Raw genomic sequence first — 18,757 nt, forward strand, 5'->3', positions numbered from 1 at the left:
GGCCCAACATTCACTGCGGCATGTGGGCCAGATGTTATCTGCCATCTTTGACCCAGAGAATTTTTCTATTGTGTTCATAGGTGGACAATAAAAAACAACATATGTATTACAGTTATTTTAATAAACAAAATTTGCATTTCAAGTACAACAAATAACAGTAAAAAAATACCAATAAAGCTGCCCAAAAGGACTACACAATGTGCGTCTAAAACTTAAAAGTCCCTTTTGTTCTCCATTTTGTTATCCCTCATTTTCTCCTTCCTGTTGTTTCCCCCACTCTTGCGGTCTGGAGTGTTTTGCTGTCATTTTCTGAGTCTTGCATCCACCTCCCTGTCAGTTGCAGTTGAAATAAGACAATTGCGCCGCCCATCCAATTAAAGAAAACAAAAAACATAACTTTAATCAGAAATGGCAAATTTATCCTTTTCTAGTCTTTCCACCTATACCTTGTGTATTTGTGGAAATCTAAAAATCACAATATCATTTAGCAAAAAATAGAGAAAAGATATGGAAAATAGATCATTAGATATCATCAATCCATTGAATCTTTATTTAAACAAAACTATCTTAAGTGATGACTATAAACATACTATTTTGAGACTAAAGTGTAATGTTCTAAACAGGGGTCCGTTCTTCGTACGTCGCTAACTCAGTTAGCTGGATTTCATTGTTGACAATTTGGCATGATCTTGGATCGTTTGGTTCTTCGAAACTCATCCTGCACTTGTTGTCATAGCAACATGTGCGCAAACTTAAGCCTGCTCGTGAGCAGGCTTATTTCATGTAAACAGGATTAGATCTTAGCGGAGGAGATAGGGAAGTCTGTCCAGCCAGCGCACTTGGACCACCTAGTGGCAGAGGAAGGGACAGAATTGTGGAACACCATTTTTTTATGTTCAATAAAAGACGAAACAAATAATGCTTTGTTCCTGTCGTTTTATTTAAACAATTATTTATAAAGAAAAGTCAGCAAGTCATCTTTTGCCTGCAGTAAGAGATAGTTATGTAAAGTCAGTAATACTACTGTGTGTAAAATGGTGTATTAGAATTTACTCTGAAGGTCCTTTTGAAGCAACTCGATCTCTAGTGCAATTTTTCTCTTTTTCAGGTTGTGGAGTTCAGTTTCTCCTCTTAATTTGTGTTTTTTTTTTCAGGTCAAAATACTTTTTCTTTTGTTGAAGATGCCGTTAATATAGGGAACAGATGGCACCTTGAGTCATTTTGTGAAAAAAAAAAGTAAAATGGTTAAACATGTAAAAGTAAAAAGAACCCGATTTTTTTTCAGCCTTCTTATTGGTGGCTGTTAAAAACAGACAAACACATAATTTAACAATGGCTTTTAAAAAAGAGGAAGAAGTTGCTTTTTAAAATACAGTATAATAATTAAAGGCTATCATTTTGTAGAATATTCTTGTATTTCACTTTTACTTGTCCCCATGTTCTAGTGAGTCCCATGGAGGCTCTGACATAAAAGAACAAAGTAAATATGAAATTATTAAAATGCAAAAATATATACTGTAGAAAGTGATAGAAACATCTACCATAGACAGTATTTACACATTAATTTGTCTGCTACTTTTTGCCAGCCCTCTCTCCTGGCTTTAGCAGACTTTGAGGTGGTACCTGTCGTTTTAATTAATGACTCAAATTCATCATAACCTTCCATTAAAAGCTCGTGTTCTGCTTGAGAGAAAAACTGTGGCCGTTCTTTGGCCATGCTGAACAGCCAATAGCAGCGTTGCTGATCATTGTTTCTACTATATGTAGTTAGCCGGATCATGATTAGCCGGATGAAATCATCTTGGATGTCTCATTTGATCTCGGATGTTTTAAGCAACGTACGAAGAACGGACCCCTTCGTACGTTGCTTAAAACATCCGAGATCAAATGAGACATCCAAGATGATTTCATCCGGCTAATCATGATCCGGCTAACTGGGTTCTTCGAACCCACCTGTTGTTTACGATTAGTATGGCTGGATTGAGTTATCTGAGACAACTGCGAGTTCATGCGTTTGTTTAAAAGGGGAAATGTATCGATAGTAGAAACATTGATCAGCAGCGCTGCTATTGGCTGTTCAGCATGGCCAAAGAACGCCCACAGTTTTTCTCTCAAGCAGAACAAGAGCTTTTAATGGAAGGTTATGCTGAATTTAAATCATTAATTAAAACGACAGGGAACACCTCAAAGTCTGTTAAAGCCAGGAGAGAGGGCTGGCAAACAGTTGCAGACAAATTAATTCGTAAATACTGTCCATGGTAGATGTTTCTATCATTTTCTACAGTATTAATTTTTGCATTTTAATAATCTCATATTTACTTTGTTCTTTTATATCAGAGCCTCCACGGGACCCACTAGAACATGGGGACAAATAAAAGTGAAATACAAGAATATTCTACAAAATGGTAGCCTTTAATTATTACACTTTATTTAAAAAGGCACTTGTTATGTTATCAAGAGATCCAAATTTCAGTGTCATTCCTTAAAGACGGGAAGTAAAGGACATGTGCAAACTGGGAATTTTAACAAAAAAAATCTTTATCCATAAAAAATGAAAATCTTCCTTTTCCAAGTCATCCACAGTTTAAACGGTAAAACTGTATTGCTCCGTGTCTAGATAATCCATCCATAGTTTTTTCTAATACAATATACGGCTCGACAGGAAGCAAGCCTTTCAAAGTAAAACTAAACTTCACAATAAAATGGCCTGAACAAATCTTACTGAATATGATAAAATAAAAAGCAACTATTATACAAATAACTTAAATATTTTAGATTTATGGCTCCAACACCACTTTTTCCTCTTTAAAAGCCACTGTTAAATGATGTGTTTGTCTGTTTATAACAGCCACCAAGAAAAATCTCTCTACAATTACACTGTTGCGCTGTTATAAAGGATCCTGTCTATTGCGCAATACGCGATTAATTCGAAAAACTCTGCAAATTGTTCTTGCACCTTCCGCAACAGGTTGCTGTCGTAAAAAATGGACATGGCTACGACAGACTTTCCTATCTCCTCCGCTTATACAGCCGTGATCTAATCTTGTTTACATGAAATAAGCCTGCTCTGGAGCAGGTTTAAGCTGGCGCACATGTTGCTATGACAACAAGTGCAGGATGAGTTTCGAAGAACCAAACGATCCAAGATCATGCCAAATCGTCAACAATGAAATCCTGCTAACTGAGTTAGCGACGTACGAAGAACGGACCCCTGATGGACAGATATTTGTGTCAGTTTACAGGTGATGCTCCTTGGTAGCATCTTCAGCCTCATCTTCCAGTTATTGGGCAGAATGAGGCTCTCCTTCAGAGACAGTGTTGCTGGATGCTGCATTCAAGAAAACCATATCAGCAAGAGGTGGAGCTCTTTTCAGAGTTATTATTGATTGAGAATTGTAGTAGTATTGTTATTACCTGAAGACCTGCGTCGCCATAAAGAACCCAAGAGCAGAGTGGAGATCAAGTAAGGAGAGAACACCAGCAGGCGTCGGAACACCAGTAACAACAACCGAAAAGGGTTGGAGGCAGGAGGCGGGGCTTTGGAGGAGACCTTGGTGCTGGAGGCTGACGTGGTTACTGGAGGTTTACCTGCAGAAAAAATACGTTTGATTCTTAAAATGTTTAAGAAAATCAAACCTTAAGATGGATGGATGGAATACAGTGGCCTCCAGTCTTAACTACTGAGAGTAATGTGGCTTAGCTTGTCTCTTTGACCCATCTGGTGAACTAGAGCAGTGTTTCTTAGTCCAGTCTCAGAGGCCACCATGAGAGCCAGCTGCTCTGAAGCTAAGAGCTGTGATTTCCTACTATTAGCATGTTTTGTCTTAGGGCAGTAATTGTGGGTCTACTCTGGTCAGCTGGTGGTTGTGGCCAGGAATGGTAAAATAAATAGATAAATCCTGCATTAAAGCAATAGAAACTGGCCATCTCCATTGGAGGAAGTGGGATGAGGAACTCCATCATTCCAAGGATCCCCGACTTAAGTTTGTGTTCCTCTTCATCCAAACCAGTCAGTTGAATAGGCTTGGATGTAGGACGCTTCTTGGTTTCATAGGAGAGTTAAAATGGGGATGGTCGCTGGGCTGGACACAAAACTTATTGGAAGATTTAGATCACCCTTCTGGGCAATGAATACAAGAACACCCCAAAATGAGTGTGAGAGTGATGCATCCTGCTTCCTCTTGTACTTGTTACACTGTGGCATGTCTGCATTTGGGGCCAGTGGGGTCAGGCCGCCTTAGATGCTGCTGTGAACATCTATGTTTGCAATAATCAGCGGGAAATGATCGTTCTTCATAGAGTAATACTGTTAATAAAAAGGCAGATTCCCTTACCAACAAAATTGTGTAAGAAACATTTGGGGCATGTATAAAATTAATTATCTTTATAGAACTTTATTGATAGCACAATAGAGAAATTAACTTCTGCATCTTAACCCATCACCCTTGGGGAGCAGTAGGCTGCCGCTGTGCGGCGCCTGGGGAGCAATCTGGGGTTAAGGGTCTTGCTCTGGGACCCAGAGTGAAGGCTGTGGGGATCGAACCGGGTACTTGCAACCTTCTCAGAGCGCAAGTGCACTGGTCTCACCACTGGGCCAAGACCTCCCCACCTCCCACCACCTTGTGTCTATATATCTAAGTCTGCTAGAAAACTGACAAGCTCACTAGGGTAAATCCTCTTGAGGTGCCTTGATATTGTAGCCGGCCCACAAACTTTTTTTTAAATAATGAATATCTGAAATAGCAGCGAGGATGCCCGACATGCTCTCGGTAGACAGCTGAGGGGCACAAATCCTCTGGCCCCAAGCTTGGATCGTTCAATCAAACTACTTTGCGTTACGTATACGTTCTGCTGGATCTTACCATCTCGGTAAGATGTAACATATACGTGGGGTATCAGAAGACCAATGGTTCGGATTAGGGAGGTGTTGAAAAGAGTAAATAATGACACTGAGGTAGATACTTATATTTGGTGTTGGTACCATATATTATGTGGAAAAAAAAACGAGAAAAACAACAACAAACCATAATACCGAAAATCTTTACAATCTGCAGAAAAGTTGGTTTTGGTATATACACTTGAGAGAATTCAGTTCAGTAGACTCAGTATTTCACAGAATTAAACAACAAAGCAACAAATTCAGGAGTACTCAAAGTTAAAAGATGAATAGGTCTTAGTAAAAGGACAGCTGTGTATGTGCAAATGAGAGTGGGTAAGAGTGGAGGGGGGGAGCAAAGCTGCAGCAGCCTCCTACCAGACCCACAGGATGAGGATGTAAAGGGGCAGGTTCTGTTCCAGGTAGTTGCTGGCTACCTGATAATGCAAAGTGCTTTACATGAAAAAACATTGGAAAATTAAAACAGAATAAAATAAAGAAAAAAAACAAACAGTTGGAATAAAATGTAGGAAATTTTAAACCAATTAAAACATAAGAAAATGTCAACTCAAATATTAGTCGTGTTCTTGTCCATGCTGACTCATTGAAGAATGGTTGTGAATATTAGTGAGCCTCTATTTCAGGGCCGGCCCGAGGCAAAAGAGAACTAAGCGGCCGCTTGGGGCCCCCAGATGGACAAGGGAGGCCCCTAATGGTCTGGAGACCCCCCAATTAGTTATTTTTATTTAGGTCAGCAATCAACAACCTTAAACAACTATTTCACACGAATGTACCTCATTTCACAGGCTGGTACTAGTCTGTTGAATAACAATACTAGTGCACTAGGGCGGAGAATAGTTTATAGCTGCTACACAGTAAGAATTCAGTCATGGTTTCCCCAAACTGTAAAAGACTGCCTGATTTTAGTGATGTAGTAGGTGTAAAATATTGAATAAAATGTTTTTTCTGCATGACTGGCTTTATTTTCACTCTTATATTTAACGTTATGGTGCAAATTTGATTGCCGATAATTTCTTCAAGTGCATTTTGTGTAAAACCAATGGGATCTTCTGTCACTTGGAAACTGTTTGTAAAATATGTGGAGCTTTTTAACTACTCAGCTAACATGAGCGCTTCATATAAGCATAAAAGTGGAGCGGCAAAGCAAAAAGAAAAGAAAAAAAGAGAGCAAGGAAAAGCCAAGTTAGAAAAACTGTCCAGGAGATGAAGTTGACTCAGCAGCGATTCAGCCCCACCTGAACACAGCCAGGGAGGCGAGTTAATTACACGTAGCCCAACTAATAATTACTATTTATAATGTTTGAGTTTGTTAAACGAAGCCCAGGCGCTTAGTTTATATCTCCTTTTCTCTCTCGGCGGTATAGAGGTGACCAGCAGCCTGAACAACTTTTTTGGTCACGATATAAAACGATGGCCGCTCCCCGGTGAGTTAATCACGGCAGAGAGTAGAACTGTCACAATAAAACGCCTCTCTTCCTACGCTGGTCATCTACACATGATGCGCTTTCAGCGTTGAGACACAGATAAGTGAGAATTCAGTGGCGCCACCAGGGGTGGCCAGGACATGGCCACCCCTGGTGATGTCCTGGCCACCCCTCTCGCCAGTGTAAATGGTAGTAGCATCAGTTTAGCATTTCATCCTATTATGCACAGCCAGCAACACTGCTGCTCTTCTTGACCTTCTCGCACACCGTAGTTCCCCCGCCCCTCCCCCTCAGCCGCTGCTGCGTTCCCAGACAACTACGGCTCAGCGCGTGCCGGTGTAGGTACCAGATCGGCTCGGGCTGCCAGATCGGCTCGGGGCCCTACGCATTCTGATTACGTCACTATATATGATTGGTTTAACATTTGCACAATTACGCAAAACATTGTGATTGGTCTGGACAACTTGCTAAAGTAATTATAGCGGGGTGTAGGTTTTATTCGAGAGCGGGATTGCGTTTGTAAACTGACAATTTTTACGAAAAAATTTGCCATGGTCCCTGCGCCTCCAGATGACGTCACCTTATGGCAACGCCACTCAACCTAACTACATTGAGCCCGCAGTCTGCATTTGTAACGAATCAATTTTATTTAGTTGATTTAGCGGTTTCTTTTTTCTCAAAAGCTTCAGGCTTAAAGATGAACATGGAAAAAGTTTGAAATCTTAGCCATTCAAAATAATCAACCCACTTTAATTGATAAAAATGTGGTAAAATATTTAGGTATAATGATTAACAAGGACCAAACTGGAAATGACAGAACAAATATTCAAGCCATTTTACAAAAATAAATAAATAAATAAATCAATATTTGACAATTGGCTAAATTTTTAGAAGAATATTGTTAACAAAAACGGAAGGGATAGCCAGATTAATTTATCCAGCATATATCTTAAATACACCAAATACTACAATAAAAAATTAATCAAATTCATCACAATTTCATCTGGAATAATAAAAAACATGTGATCAAAAAGAACGACATAGTAATATCAGTAGAAAAAGGAGGAATGAACGTAATTGATTTTAAAGTGATGAATGCCGTGATAAAATTAAATTTGGCTGCTGACTTTTATTAAAAATGAAAAGAGTTTATGGTTTAGTTTCCCTTCACAACTTAAAAAAAAATGGAGGAATGAAATTTCTCTAAGGTTGTAACTTTGATCCTGCAAAATTACCAATTAAATTGTCAGACTACCACACAATTATTCCAAAACGATGTTAAAAGTTTTCATGCGTCGACTAATTTACGGGAAAATAACCGTAAATTAACAAAATAAAATTGATTTGTAAATGGAGACCGCGGGCGCAATGAGTTGCCATATATTGACGTCATCGAGAAGCGCAGACCCCGCCCCAAGCCAATCTGGTACCTACACCCGCCTTCAACGTGATAAAAGGAATTAATAGAGAAAGCGAATAAGACTAATGGTAAGTAAATAAGTCAGATCATTCGTTTGTAAAAGAAGAGGGGAATATATAAACTTTATCAGTTACTGTTACAACGGCTTTTGGTGTCTTTCTGAAAAGTTTTCAAAGAGTTACGTAGGTACCGTTAGCTGGTGCTTGTGTATGGTTTGTCAATTTACAGACAATATAGAGAAAGTCCACAGACATCTCTTCTTATTTTAAGAAGAAAATAAAAGAATAAGGAGATAAAGAGATGCAGGGGAGCAACAGAGAACGAGGGAGGAGGAGGAGAAAGAGGAGGTGGATGGAGGACAGGAACAGATAGAGCAGCATGATGAGGAAACATCATGCTGCTCATCAAAATATCATAAAAAAATAAAAATAAATAATATATATATATATATATTAGTTTTATTTGTCTGAATCAAAATGCCTAGAGGCCATTAATACAGCTATAATTGATCATTACTATGGAGAGGCTAGTATTATTATTATTTATTGTTATTGTCATCATCATTTTAATGTCAGAATAACGGACTTTCACTCCTCTTTGATTATAGATATATGCCAGTCAAGAGTAGAGCGGTTCAAGCAGCTCCATGTAAATGGCTTGAACTGAGCCTGGTAGCCTGAGTTGGAGACTATGGATCTGTGCAGGGAAGTTATTTTTGTAAAAGTAATTATTATTTTGGTTTCAGACTAAGTAAAGGTATAACTGTTTTTACACATACAGTATAACCTTGTAATCAAAATATGACTGTTCCCTGTTTTCCCTGAAATTCCTGTTACATAAATAAAGATGTCGTTTCTGTTCTTGCTTTTATTTTTATCTGCCAGTATCTGCTTTTCCCCGGTATTTTTATGTTTTCAATAAATGAATAAATTTACACCCTATTCCTACATGATTACACAATACAAAACAATTATTGTTAAACTCAAAATGTTAACTGTGCTGTTATTGGTCTGTGTCTAAGCACATTAGATCATTAGTAACATTAAAAATCACACAATAAACCAAAATATATTAGTAGGTGTTTACTTTAGTCTTTCTCATAGTTTTCTACAGGCAGCTTTACTGCAACCATAGAATAAAATCCTGAAATTATGGTTTTTAGTTTCAGTGTGCCATCCCCAAGAGTTTTAAGTGGCCCCATCTGGCCCCTATGAAAAATTTCTGGAGGCACCCCTGGGTGAGATTATAAAAGCTCTCATCCAAATATCCCTGACCAGTGACAAAAAATAGGAGCGTAGTGAAGCAACTGCGCTCAAGAATGCCAAAAGTAAATTTTCTTAAATTTTTTTGGTCAACTTGCAAACCGAGATTCTTGAGTGCATAAACGCTGCTTTACAACTCCTGTAAGATACAGATGCGGATATTCTGAAAGCATTGACTCTTCTGCACAACTCCATCAGAGTTTTAAAGGAGTTAAACGCAGTTTGAAGCAACCAGGACCAGAAAAGTTAAACGTCACTTTGATGAACTTTCTGAAGACATTACCCCCAGATGGGACCATCTCGTTGCAGAGAAACAAGCTCAGGGCTCCCATTGATTTAGCGTTATGGTGAGTTATTCATGCACTTTTTATTCTTTTTTGGAGCATCTGTATCTTTCTTTTCGCGACCCCATGAGGGATTAAGCGGTTTGGAAAATGGATGGATGGATGGATGTTTCTTTCTTTGACGGCGTATTTAAACGTTACCATAGTGACCAGAGTCAGAGCGATAGGGTTGTGGATGCTGACAGAGGAGGTGAGGGAGAGGAGGAGACAACTTTATTTCAGCTGTTTAAAAACAACATTCATGTAGTGTTTTATAATTATAGTAAACATTTTTTTTAATTTATATTAAGATAAACGTGTCGCACGTTGGGGGACCCATGTCACCCGAAGAGGTGACATGGGTCCCCCTTCCGATGGGCTCACCACCTGTCGGAGGGGCCAAAGGGGTCAGGTGCTTTGTGCAGTGGGTAGCAGTAGAGGGCTGCAGAATCTGGCTCTTGGGACGTGGAATGTCACCTCTCTGGTGGGGAAGGAGCCTGAGCTTGTGCGCGAGGTTGAGAGGTTCCGACTAGAGATAGTCGGACTCACCTCGACGCACCGCTCTGGCTCCGGAACCAGTCTCCTTGAGAGGGGCTGGACATTCTTCCACTCTGGAGTTGCCCATGGTGAGAGGCGCCGAGCTGGGGTTGGCATACTTGTTGCCCCCCATCTCGGTGCCTGCACGTTGGGGTTTTCCCCGGTGAACGAGAGGGTGGCCTCCCTCCGCATTCGTGTGGGGGGACGGGTTCTGACTGTTGTTTGCGCTTATGCGCCAAACAGCAGTTCAGATTACCCACCTTTTTTGGAGTCCTTGGAAGGGGTACTGGAGAGTGCCCCTCCTGGGGACTCCCTCGTTTTGCTGGGGGACTTCAACGCTCACGTGGGCAATGACAGTGGGACCTGGAGGGGCGTGGTTGGGAGGAATGGCCCACCTGATCTGAACTCGAGTGGTGTTCTGTTGTTGGACTTCTGTGCTCTTCATGGATTGTCCATCACAAACACCATGTTCAAGCATAAGGGTGTCCATATGTGCTCTTGGCACCAGGACACCCTAGGTCACAGTTCAATGATCGACTTTGTTGTCGTTTCATCTGATCTGCGGCCGTATGTCTTGGACACTCGGGTAAAGAGAGGGGCGGAGCTCTCCACCGACCACTACCTGGTGGTGAGTTGGCTCTGATGGCGGGGGAGGAAGCCGGTCCGACCGGGCAGGCCCAAACGCACTGTGAGGGTTTGCTGGGAACGTCTGGCGGAGTCCCCTGTGAGGCGGAGCTTTAACTCCCACCTCAGGGAGAACTTTAAACACGTCCCGAGGGAGGCGGGGGACATTGAGTCTGAATGGACCATGTTCCGCGCCTCTATTGTTGAGGCGGCTAGTCGGAGCTGTGGCCGCAAGGTTGTCGGTGCATGTCGCGGCGGCAACCCTCGAACCCGCTGGTGGACACCAGCGGTGAGGGAAGCCGTCAAGCTGAAGAAGGAGTCCTACCGGGCTTTTTTGGCCTGTGGGACTCCAGAAGCAGCTGATGTGTACCGGCAGTCGAAGCGGCAGGCGGCTCGGCTGGTCGCCGAGGCAAAAACTCGGGCGTGGGAAGAGTTCGGAGAGGCCATGGAGAAAGACTTCCGTACGGCTTCAAAGCGATTCTGGTCCACTATCCGGCGTCTCAGGAGGGGGAAGCAGTGCAGTACCAACACTGTTTACAGTGGGGGTGGTGTGCTGCTGACCTCGACTCGGGACGTCATGCGTCGGTGGGCGGAATACTTCGAAGACCTCCTTAATCCCACCAACACGTCTTCCATTGAGGAAGCAGAGCCTGAGGACTCTGGGTCGGGTTCTCCCATCTCTGGGGCTGAGGTTGCCGAGGTTGTTAAAAAGCTCCTCGGTGGCAAGGCCCCGGGGGTGGATGAGATTCGCCCTGAGTACCTTAAGGCTCTGGATGTTGTGGGGCTGTGTTGGTTAACGCGGCTCTGCAACATTGCGTGGACATCGGGGGCAGTTCCCCTGGATTGGCAGACTGGGGTGGTGATCCCCCTATTTAAAAAGGGGGACCGGAGGGTGTGTTCCAACTACAGAGGAATCACACTCTTAAGCCTCCCTGGTAAGGTTTATTCAGGGGTTCTGGAAAGGAGGGTCCGTTGGATAGTCGAATCTCGGATTCAGGAAGAGCAGTGTGGTTTTCGTCCTGGCCGTGGAACACTGGACCAGCTCTATACCCTCAGCAGGATTCTTGAGGGGGCATGGGAGTTTGCTCAACCAGTCTACATGTGCTTTGTGGATCTGGAGAAGGCATTCGACCGTGTCCCCCGGGGGATCCTGTGGGGGGTACTCCGGGAGTATGGAGTACCGGACCCTTTAATAAGGGCTGTCAGGTCTCTGTACGACCGGTGTCAGAGTCTGGTCCGCATTGCCGGCAGTAAGTCGGACTCCTTTCCGGTGAGAGTTGGACTCCACCAAGGTTGCCCTTTGTCACCGATTCTGTTCATAACTTTTATGGACAGAATTTCTAGGCGCAGCCAAGGTGTTGAGGGGATCCGTTTTGGTGGCGTTAGGATTGCGTCTCTGCTATTCGCGGATGACGTAGTCCTATTGGCTTCATCGGGGCGTGATCTACAGCTCTCACTGGAGCGGTTCGCAGCCGAGTGCGAAGCGGCCGGGATGAAGATCAGTGCCTCCAAATCCGAGACCATGGTCTTGAACCGGAAAAGGGTAGAGTGCCTTCTCCGGGTTGGGGAGAATGTGCTGCCCCTAGTGGAGGAGTTCAAGTATCTTGGGGTCTTGTTCACGAATGAGGGGAAGATGGAGCGGGAGATCGACAGGCGGATTGGTGCAGCGTCTGCTGTGAAGCGGGCGCTGTACCGATCCGTTGTGGTGAAGAGAGAGCTGAGCCAAAAGGCGAAGCTCTCGATTTACCGGTCGATCTACGTTCCTACCCTCATCTATGGTCACGAGCTTTGGGTCGTGACCGAAAGAACGAGATCCCGGATACAAGCGGCTGAAATGAGTTTTCTCCGTAGTGTGTCTGGGCTCTCCCTTAGAGATAGGGTGAGGAGCTCAGTCATCCGGGGAGGACTCAGAGTAGAGCCGCTGCTCCTCCACGTCGAGAGGAGCCAGTTGAGGTGGCTCGGGCATCTGGTCAGGATGCCTCCTGGACGCCTCCCTGGTGAGGTGTTCCGGGCACATCCCACCGGGGGGAGGCCCAGAGGAAGACCCAGGACACGCTGGAGGGACTATGTCTCCCGGCTGGCCTGGGAACGCCTTGGGATTCCTCCTGAGGAGCTGGCCCAAGTGGCTGGGGAGAGGGACGTCTGGGCCTCCCTACTGAAGCTGCTACCCCCGCGACCCGACCCCGGATAAGAGGGAGAAGACGGACGGACGGACGTATATATATATATATATATATATATATATATATATATATATATCCCATCCCCCCGGTCAGTGGTAATATTGGCAAGTGATGACCGGTCCACAGTGATAAAAAGGTTGGGGACCACTGATAAAAAATGAATAAATGAATGATGATGAAATTTAATATGTTTTGTGACAGTTTGTATTCAGAAGATTTATTAAAAGAGTCAAATATTTTAAGTATTGTTTATTTATTTTGTATTGATACATAACCTCACTGTATTCATTTCTAATTTTCGCTATTACATGATAGCGTGACGTTTGTGTCAATAATCTTGTAACATAGTTGATTCTGCACGGCTGGAGGGGGGCCCCCTGCTTAGGGCCCCAAAGAGGCTCGGGACGGCACTGCTTTATTTGTAATTTTATGCATAAACTTGGTGGGTTATGCTAATTTATCAGTTTGATTTAAAATTGATCAAAGTCAGGTTGTATGCATCACAACAACTTGTTGCTGCCCCACTTATCATTTCAGAGACCACAAGACCTGACTGACTATGGATAAAGGGGAGATAAAGAGTGGCTGGATGATTAGACAGACCGTGTTATTAACTGCATAGAGTAACAGCAGCAGAAAGGTTTCAGACTGATTTATTTGACAGATTCTAGTGAAGAGTACCATATTATTCAAACCATAAGGCACAAGGGATTGTAAGGCTCGCTAAATATTCTTCCCAAGTATGTAATATCCATCCACCCCTCCATGTACACAGCTCTCTTCTCAAAGGGAGCGCTGTCTGTCTCTGTCAGGAGGAGAGAGTAGTTGGACTACACTGCCCTGTTTCTAACATAAGGCCAAAATAAACTTAATGTTATGATTTGGATTTTGTTTATTTTGCTTTTGGACTTTTCTTCAGTCTTTCACCTCTTAGCCACTATTCTGTCAGCTCTGCCACAGTTATAAGCCACTTCAGTCCACCTGCTAACAGCAATCAGATTCAACTCTCGTCACCTGGTCACCTGCCCTCTGCCAACTCTTTCCTGCCAGAACGTCATTGCTCACGTCTGATGTGTGATGTGCTTTAGTCCTGCCAGCTTGTGTGTTCTCGGCCAGCTGTTCTCTTCTGATAAGGTCGCCTGTGCTGCATGTAGCAGCTCTACCTTTTGCTCCAACCGCTTGCTCTACCCCTTCTGGTGATTTCCCGATTCACATAACCTGTTTGACTCTGCCTGCCTCCTCAGTCAACTAAATCAAGCCATGCTAAGTTGCCAGTGTCTGTGTGCTGCAGCCCGGCTGGTTCCTCTGTAAGTCTCTGCCTCTTGCCCTGATGGTTTGTGTGTTTCCTGGCATATACCGCCTGTTCTGATCTCCTCCTCATCTCTGCTTCCTGCCTGCTCATTCATCTAAGCCTCATCTGCCAAGACTGTGACTGTTTGCCTGTCTCATCCTCCATTATTCACCCCTTCAATAAACCTTTTAAACGTAACTGTGTGTTTGTGTGTTCACCTGTAGTAAATCATTACACGTGACTTTTATTTTGAATTAATTTACTAGGTTTATCGTTGCTAGCACGTACTCCAGGCGCCGGCTGCCTAAAGGTTCCCACATACTCTGGCGTACTGTGTGCTTACTGTCACAAGTGGCTCAGAGGGACATGCCGCTCTTAAAATTGCTAAGAAATGGGGCTTTAATCACAGAACCATTAAAGGTTTTGTTGCAAATAGTCAACAGGGTCACAAGAAATAATATTAAAAAAATATACAGATCATCTCCCAAATATTAGAGAGGAAGAAAGCGTGATGCTACCAGGAACCCATTATCTCCCAGTTATGTCTTATTCCTTAACTGCAACCAGCCTGGAGAATCTAGAATATGTTCAGAGCTCAAAAATAAAACTTAATAATTGTGTAAACAGTGTATTAGGTGTATAGTATCAGAAGCTGACCTGAGACAGAGATCCTGCTGGATGGAGACTCTCCATGATCGCTGATGCTACACCTGTAGAGGCCTTCATCAGAGCTGGTCACATGGTGGAGGGTCATGACGCCTGAAGTTTCATTGCCGATGAAGACGCCATCTTTAAAGAAAGCAGCTGGGAGGTTGGAGGGACCGGTCTTATTTTTACAGCTCAGAGTGACGTCATCTCCCTCCATCACAGGGAGGACAGGACTCTGCAGGATCACTGATCCACCTCAACACAGAGACAAACTACAGCATTTCATCCATTTCCACACAGCTTCATCAACACTAACTCCACAGTCTGATCTTACCAGTGACAGTGAGCTGGATGCTGCTGCTGGCTGCTCCCTCTCTGGACTCACACCAGTAAACTCCACTGTCCTTCTTTAAAACATATGTAATGTTGCAAACAGAACCTTCTACTTCTCCCCATCCTTCTCCACAGGTAGAGTTTCTGTAGATTGTCTCTCTCCTCACAGTCCACCCAGCAGAGCTGTTGTCCTCCTCACAGCTCAGAGACACAGATGCTCCTTCAAAGAACTGAAATCTGCTGGGACTCACAGTCAGAGCAGCTGGGAAGAAGATATATGGAAATAAAATATGGCTGCGTTTTGATTTTATGATTTTTGTTGACATTTAGGACCTGATCTTCAAAACCTTTGCTTCTATGAAAACACGTGTAAACTAATTAGTGTGTGCAAAGCAATTTGTGTGGGTAAAATGAGTGGAACAGCAGGTGCAAACTTTTTGCATGTGTTCCTTCATGAAAATGTAGATCACATGCTGATGACCAAACCTCACAAATGTATGGAAGGGGGATATGCAAATGTAAATAATTAGCAAGTAAACACAGAAAACATAATCGATATCTGTCCCTGAAAATAACAGAAAGTGCCAGTGAAACAGATGTTCTTTATGTTCTAAATAAGACGTTCTTTCAATTTCATACCTATATGTTACAGCCTGTCAGCCATTATCTAGGAAACTTATTCTGTGAGGAGATTAACAAAGCAACCAAAAGTCTAATAAAACCTACACAATCTTACTATAAGGAATATGAAAAGGCCAGGGCCATATTATGCAGGTTGAGGCTTTAAGTTTTACATAACCTTATATCACATGGACTATTCACATGCAGCTATGACGAAACAAAAGGAAGTTTTGTATTCTTAAACTTTAGCAAACTTGCATTAGGAGGCCCTGGTTTCTCTGAAGTCTGACCCAGCCATGGAGGAACTCTCTGCAGCTACAGTCAGCATGAAAAGAGGGAAAACTCAGGACTTGATGATATCTCTATTGAAATTTATAACTTTCAAGGATAAATTAATACTCCCTTACTTAAGATTTTTTCATGAGTCACTAGACCAGAGTTCCCTCCCATTCTCTCTTAACATGGCAGTAAGTGCACTACTGTTAAAACCCTGGAACCTGGCGACCTCTTGTGGATCTTATAGGGCTATTTCATCCCTGAATAATGACCTCAAAATTCTCAGTAAAGTTTTAGCGAGACTAGAAAATTATATCTCGCGGATGGTACACTCTGATCAGAATGTTTTTTTTTTTTTTCAGGGAAGACTAGCCTTCCATTATGTTCATAGAGTGCTTGATGTAATTTTTGATTAAGTAGAATCTATATTGCTCCCACCAGGCCGCACCGTTTTAACTCCAAAATCTCAGAAATGTTTTATATGCTTCAAAAAGGATCTTTATTCCATTGTATGTGGGAATGCTCATAAACACTAATGTTTTGGATGAAAGAGGTACTCCTAACCTAGGTTTGGTCTTTGTGGTATTAGCTTCTGGATTTGTTTAGTTTAGTTTTTGTTTCCCCTCCACTTATCCTGTCAGCCTGTTCTCTCTGTTAGTCACTTAACTTCCCCTGATTACCTCCACCTGTCCTAGATGATTAGAGTCACATGGTTTCACCTGTACTCCTGTCTATTTAAGCTTGCTTCTCCTGTCACTTCCTTGCCAGAACGTCTCAATCCTCCTGGTGCGAACTTCCAGCCTTCTCTTGTCTTGCCTGCCTGTCCATGTTTTGACCAGTGTCTGTTTACCGTTTCTGAGCCAGCCTGATCCCTGTTGTATTCTGTTTGCCTGCCTGGAAACCGGACCTGATCTGCTCCCCGACTACCGCCTCTGTTTCGCACCTGGATTGTCTGCCTGTGTACCCGACCCTCGCCCGTCTGTAAATTTACCGAGCCTGCTAATCCTTGTCTGATTCTGGTTGCCAGCTTTCCCACACCTTGAGTGGACCTGTTTCCTGGATTCCCCAGCCTGGACTGCTACCTAAACCTGTCTAGCTTTTGGATTATTCCCCCCGGTCAGAGGGGGGAATAATCCGGTTTTCCCCTCTGGACTCTCCCTAGGACTGTTTCTGTTTGTTCTTTCATTTAATAAACCTCCAGTTTTCCCTTGTGTCTGGCTGAATATCGGGTTCAGTTCCATAATTCATTACAATTGGGCTTTCTTCGTCTGGAAACGGATGCATACAACACTTTACAGGGGCAGCCATGATGAACAGGTTGAACTTGCACAGCTGACAATACGTCAGCTGAGTAGAAAAACTTTAATCTTAGACTGGTATGGAACGGTTTATTTTTTTTTTAGCTGTAACTTGATGTGTAAGTTAAAACGCAGGAGCAAAGGTTTGTTGAGATCGTTGCAATCTGTAGCAACTGATCCAAGTGCAAGAAATATATAGTGTATTGTTGACTGATTTTAATTGTGTCCCTGGGTTAGGACAACAAGACAACAAGTCTAGTTGACTAGACTTGTTGACAGAGCACAGCGTCTCAGGGTAAATGGTTTTATGTGATCTGAGGCGTTTTCTTCTACCGGTTCTCCTCAGGGCTGTGTTCTTTCTCCTCTGCTGTATAGCCTGTCTACTACTGTTTGCAGGAGTGAGTAGATAGACACATCCTGAAATTTGCAGATGATAGTTATTGTCAGTCTGTTAGAGGGAGAAGAAAACTCACCTGGTCAGGTAGTGGAGGGTTTAATTTTGTGGTGTGATTGTTCCTAATCGACATTAAATCTGTCTAAAACCAGACGTTTGTATAGATTTTAGGAACAAGTCTAGGATCTTCACTTCTCATAAAAAATGAAACCGTGGAGATAATCTGTCCCACAAATATCTGTGAGCTGTCATCAACAAAAAGCTGACATTCAGTGAAAACACAGAAAAGGTTAGTAAAAAAGCTCACCAATGACTCCTCTTCCTATGTAAATTAATTAAGTTTTGAGTGTGTTAAAAGTAGATGACCATTTTCTATAACTCTGTGACTGAATCTGTGCTCACTTTTGCTTTTATCACCTGGATTGTCAGTCTATCAGATGGAAACAATAACAGGATTAAGCACATTTTTAAAATTGCTGGTAAAATTAAAGGAGTGAGATTACCCAATTTAGAAGAAACTTTTTAAAAGTGGTTTCCCCTGGGGACCAAAGTGGTTATTAAACCTTTTTTCAGTGAGACTGGGTTACCCACATCATACAGTTTAAGCAAGTCATATAAGAGTCAGTATATCTCCATTTAAAGCTGCAGCTCAAATGCATTTTCTATTACTTATTAATTTTACCCATTTTGATCAAACATTTTCAACATTTACTGACCTTGGTGAGTCTTGCAGCACAGCAGTGATGTCAGAACTGGGGGAAAAAAGATAGTAGTTATAGTTTCAGGTTTGATTTTCACAAAGACATCAGACCCAGAAATGGAGTCTCTGTATGTCGATCTTCACCAACAGCTTCCTGTTCTTTCAAACCAAAGACATGAACAGGAAGCTGCTTTTCTGCTTTTAAACCTTTGGCTGTTATAAAATCATAACCCTACTTATAAAATATATCTAACTTACCCAGCAGACACAGTAAGGATGTTTTCATCGTCATCTTGACAAGAATCCTTTAAAGCTGCGATGCATTAATTTCCTCTGAAATGAGCCTCTAACCTTTGTCTGTGAATAAACCTGCTGTGGTTTCCTCTGTGCTGGTGGCTTTGCAACATCCCTCTCTGTGTGCCCTCACTACAATAGACAGATTTCAACATAAAAGCATTGATACCATACCAACAGGTGCAGATTAGTATATGATTAGTGGATTTGCATGTACCATCATGGTCAGCAG

At 42.7% G+C, this 18,757-nt stretch overlaps 1 protein-coding gene across 1 annotated transcript; it reads right to left on the bottom strand.

Annotated features, from left to right (window-relative positions):
• Window positions 1–152: 152 nt before the first annotated feature.
• LOC118556104 (Fc receptor-like protein 5) lies at window positions 153–18,549 on the bottom strand. The gene is made up of 7 exons (XM_036129683.1): window positions 18,490–18,549; window positions 18,248–18,283; window positions 14,944–15,204; window positions 14,619–14,864; window positions 3,415–3,588; window positions 3,241–3,328; window positions 153–330 (listed from the first exon to the last, which is right to left on the bottom strand). The coding sequence occupies exons 1-6, from the start codon at window positions 18,521–18,523 to the stop codon at window positions 3,282–3,284; spliced, it is 798 nt and encodes a 265-aa protein (XP_035985576.1). The 5' UTR covers window positions 18,524–18,549; the 3' UTR covers window positions 153–330; window positions 3,241–3,281.
• Window positions 18,550–18,757: the final 208 nt, after the last annotated feature.

The sequence above is a fragment of the Fundulus heteroclitus genome, unplaced genomic scaffold (assembly GCF_011125445.2).
Source record: "Fundulus heteroclitus isolate FHET01 unplaced genomic scaffold, MU-UCD_Fhet_4.1 scaffold_200, whole genome shotgun sequence".
In the NCBI taxonomy this organism is placed as follows: domain Eukaryota; kingdom Metazoa; phylum Chordata; class Actinopteri; order Cyprinodontiformes; family Fundulidae; genus Fundulus; species Fundulus heteroclitus.